At 48.2% G+C, this 3,611-nt stretch overlaps 1 protein-coding gene across 1 annotated transcript in view; it reads right to left on the reverse strand.

Moving 5' to 3' along the window:
* Positions 1 to 329: 329 nt before the first annotated feature.
* LOC126980941 (uncharacterized) overlaps positions 330 to 3,611 on the reverse strand; it is a 62,470-nt gene continuing 59,188 nt past the window's right edge. The window contains exon 2 of the mRNA XM_050831400.1: positions 330 to 903. Within this exon, the coding sequence (XP_050687357.1) occupies positions 330 to 903 (574 nt within the window). The remainder of the gene's footprint in view (positions 904 to 3,611) is intronic.

Raw genomic sequence — 3,611 nt, forward strand, 5'->3', positions numbered from 1 at the left:
AAGGTCGGTGACAGTTGTGGAGACCTCGGCCGCGTCTTGAGACGCTGGCAGTGTAGCCAGGGGCCGCAGCGGCAGGAGGCCGAGAGTCATGTCAGGCATCCCGGAGGTGTACGGAGGAAAGTACCGAGCACTGAACTACGCCGGGGAAGCACTGATTACCGACGGGGAGCACTGCTGGGAGGGGCGTCACTGAACACACTCACTCGCTCAGGCGGTTAAGCCGTGGGCGTCACTGCACTGGTGCTGGCTTGTGTCATGCCATGGGCGTCACCGTACACGCACTCATTGTTTCACGGCATCACTGCACACATTCACCGTTTTCGGTGTCACTACACATTCCGCGGGTCAAGTGGAGGCGCTGGCGGCTGCCAGGGGCCAAGGTGGCAGGAGTGCCGCTGCAGGAACACCAGCGGTGATGGCGATGCCGCGGAGGTAAGAAGGCGCCGGCAGGGAAGCCGGGGGCCAAGGCGGCAGGAGGGTGGTGTGCTGGGCTGGCGAAGGAGGGATGTGTCCGTGGGCGCGGGGCGGCGGCCAGACAGGCTGAGGTCCGAGGAAGATTCACTCGTAGGAGCGGGTGGCTGAGTTGGGCTGGGCGAGGTACCCCGGCAAAGGTGAGACAGCATAGGGGGGGTGTTGGAATGGCTGGCTGGGCTGGGCTGAGCTAGGAGTGGCGAGGTACTGCTGCGTGCAGGGGGACACCTGTGAGGGTGCGGGGCTGCCTGTCGAAGTCCTTGGGGCGGCCCGAGGCGAGGTGGCGCGGGGCGAGGGCAGGAACCTCCACCCGGGTCTCCGGTAGCTGGTGCTGGGAGGGCGCGGTGGGCTGCTGGGGCTTGCCGGTGGTGGAAGAGCCTCGGGTCACGTGGGAGGGCCGGAGGCTGGGCGCGGCCTGCTGTGGGCCGGATCCTCCAGGTGGCGTGGGCCGCGAGTTGAGGCGCAGTAGGGATGGGCAAGTACCGTTAATTTGAGTACCGGTAGCACCGGTACCGAAAACTCAGGTACCGTTAGTACCGGTACCGGTACCGGTACCCGAAGGAGTATTTTTTTTATCTCTATGACTTCTGATGAAATTCCCAAATAAATTTCCTGTGAAGAAAACTCTCTCTCTCTCTCTCTCTCTCTCTCTCTCTCTCTCTCTCTCTCTCTCTCTCTCTCTCTGAATGAAGTGAATATTTATTTTTTCGAAAAAAAAATAGCATGTATATTTATCATGGATGTACTCGATCATAGTCTAATAACAATAACAATATTTATTAGCAACCTAAAAAAGAAAAAGAATCGGACATGAAGAATTATCCAGTAACTCCAATAAATAAATAAAATAATAAAATAATGGAAACGGGAGCGGTGATGGAAACGGAAAGCAGGACAAAATGGTGGGAACTTGGGGGGACGGTCAGCGAGGCAGTGACTCAGCGTCTACACACAGGGCCCATACCGCGTGATACCACATGGAGGCGGGCGGGCGAGCACCGAGCGTCACTAAGATCCAGACGGTACCGGTACTAGCGGCAATGCGCAGTGCCGAGTCATCATGACGCTTCCCGGCACCCGAGTGATCATGAGGCTTCGCGGTACCAGGTACCGGTACCGGGTACCGCGAGGAGATTTATATATTTATAGGGGTCTCATTGTCTGCGTCATCATAGGACAGAATGACGCATCAGCTAGCAGTGTGATCCTGCTGCTGGGAAGATTGGCCCTGACATATACGAAAGACCTGCAAGTAGCCTTTCACTTGGTTTCGGTGAAACCTTTGCTATTGCGCTGGACATATCAAAAGCTTTTGATAGGGTCTGGTACAAATCTTTGCTTTCCAAACTACTCTCCTACGGTTTCTATCCTTCTCTCTGTACCTTTATCTAAAGTTTCCTTTCTGACCGTTCATTTCTGCTGTGGTGGACGGTCACTGTTCTTCCACTAAACCTATTACCAGTGGTGTCCCACAGGGTTCTGTCCTATCTCCCACTCTTTTTCTGTTGTTCATTGATGATCTTTCCAAAACGAACTGTCCTATCCATTCTTATGCCGATGACTCCACTCTGCATTACTCAACATCTTTTAACAGAAGACCCACTTCACAGGAACTTAACGATTCAAGGCTGGAGGCAACAGAACGCTTAGCCTCGGACCTTACTATCATTTCCGATTGGGGCAAGAGGAACCTGGTGTCCTTCAACGCCTCAAAAACACAGTTTCTCTACCTATCCACTCGACACAATCTTCCAAACAACTATCCCCTATTCTTTGACAACACCCAGATATCACCTTCTTCAACACTAAACATTCTCGGGCTATCCTTAACTCAAAATCTCAACTGGAAACTTCATATCTCATCTCTTACTAAATCAGCTTCCTCTAGGCTGTTCGTTCTGTACCGTCTCCGCCAGTTCTTCTACCCCGCACAGTTGCTATCCATTTACAGGAGCCTTGTCCGCCCTCGTATGGAGTATGCATCTCATGTGTGTGGGGGAGTCCACTCACACAGCTCTCCTTGACATCAGCTCTCCTCCTCATACTGATAGTCTTCTACCTCTCAAATTCCGCCGCCATGTTGCCTCTCTTTCTATCTTCTATCGATATTTTCATGCTGACTGCTCTTCTGAACTTGCTAACTGTATGCCTCCCCCCCTCCCGCGGCCCCGCTGCACACGACTTTCTACTCATGCTCATCCCTATACTGTCTAAACCCCTTATGCAAGAGTTAACCAGCATCTTCACTCTTTCATCCCTCACGCTGGTAAACTCTGGAACAATCTTCCTTCTTTTGTATTTCCTCCTGCCTACGACTTGAACTCTTTCAAGAGGAGCGTATCAGGACACCTCTCCTCCCGAAATTGACCTCTCTTTTGGACACTCCTTTGACCTCTATTCAGGAGCAGTGAGTAGTGGCCTTTTTTTTTTCTTTGCGCCCTTGAGCTGTCTCCTTAGCTGTAAAAAAAAAAAAAAAAAAAAAAATATATATATATATATATATATATATATATATATATATATATATATATATATATATATATATATATATATATATATATATATATATATATAAGCATTTAGCTTGTACCTTGTTCCCACTACTACTACTACTACTACTACTACTACTACTACTACTACCACTACTACTACTACTACTACTACTACTACTACTACTACTACTAATAATAATAATAATAATAATAATAGTAATAATAATGATATTCAACTAATACCTCAATAAAGTTAACTTTCATTTTTGTCTGAGAAATAGATGAAAGAAAGAAGAATGAAAGGAGAGAAAGTCCGAATTGGCTGGAAGAAGCAATAATAATAATAATTAAGAATAGCATCTCACCCACAGGGGACTAAAAAAGCGTGAATAAAAGACCTAACACTCCTGCCATTGCCAAAAACTCTGCCCTCGTAGTAGTTGGAATGTGATGCGTCTTGCTCTTGGAAATAATTCCGCTTTTTTCTTAATTTGCGTTTTATAGATAATATGATTACAGCTTCGAAAACAAACACTGCCGTCCTTGCACGGTCAGCAGAATCAGTCAGTTTACTGGGAAGTGTTAGGCACTCAGTGAGTCATATGGGGAGGCTAGACATAATTTAATTGAGGTATAATGTTGTAATTC

Source organism: Eriocheir sinensis, chromosome 46 (assembly GCF_024679095.1).
Source record: "Eriocheir sinensis breed Jianghai 21 chromosome 46, ASM2467909v1, whole genome shotgun sequence".
NCBI classification, from domain to species: domain Eukaryota; kingdom Metazoa; phylum Arthropoda; class Malacostraca; order Decapoda; family Varunidae; genus Eriocheir; species Eriocheir sinensis.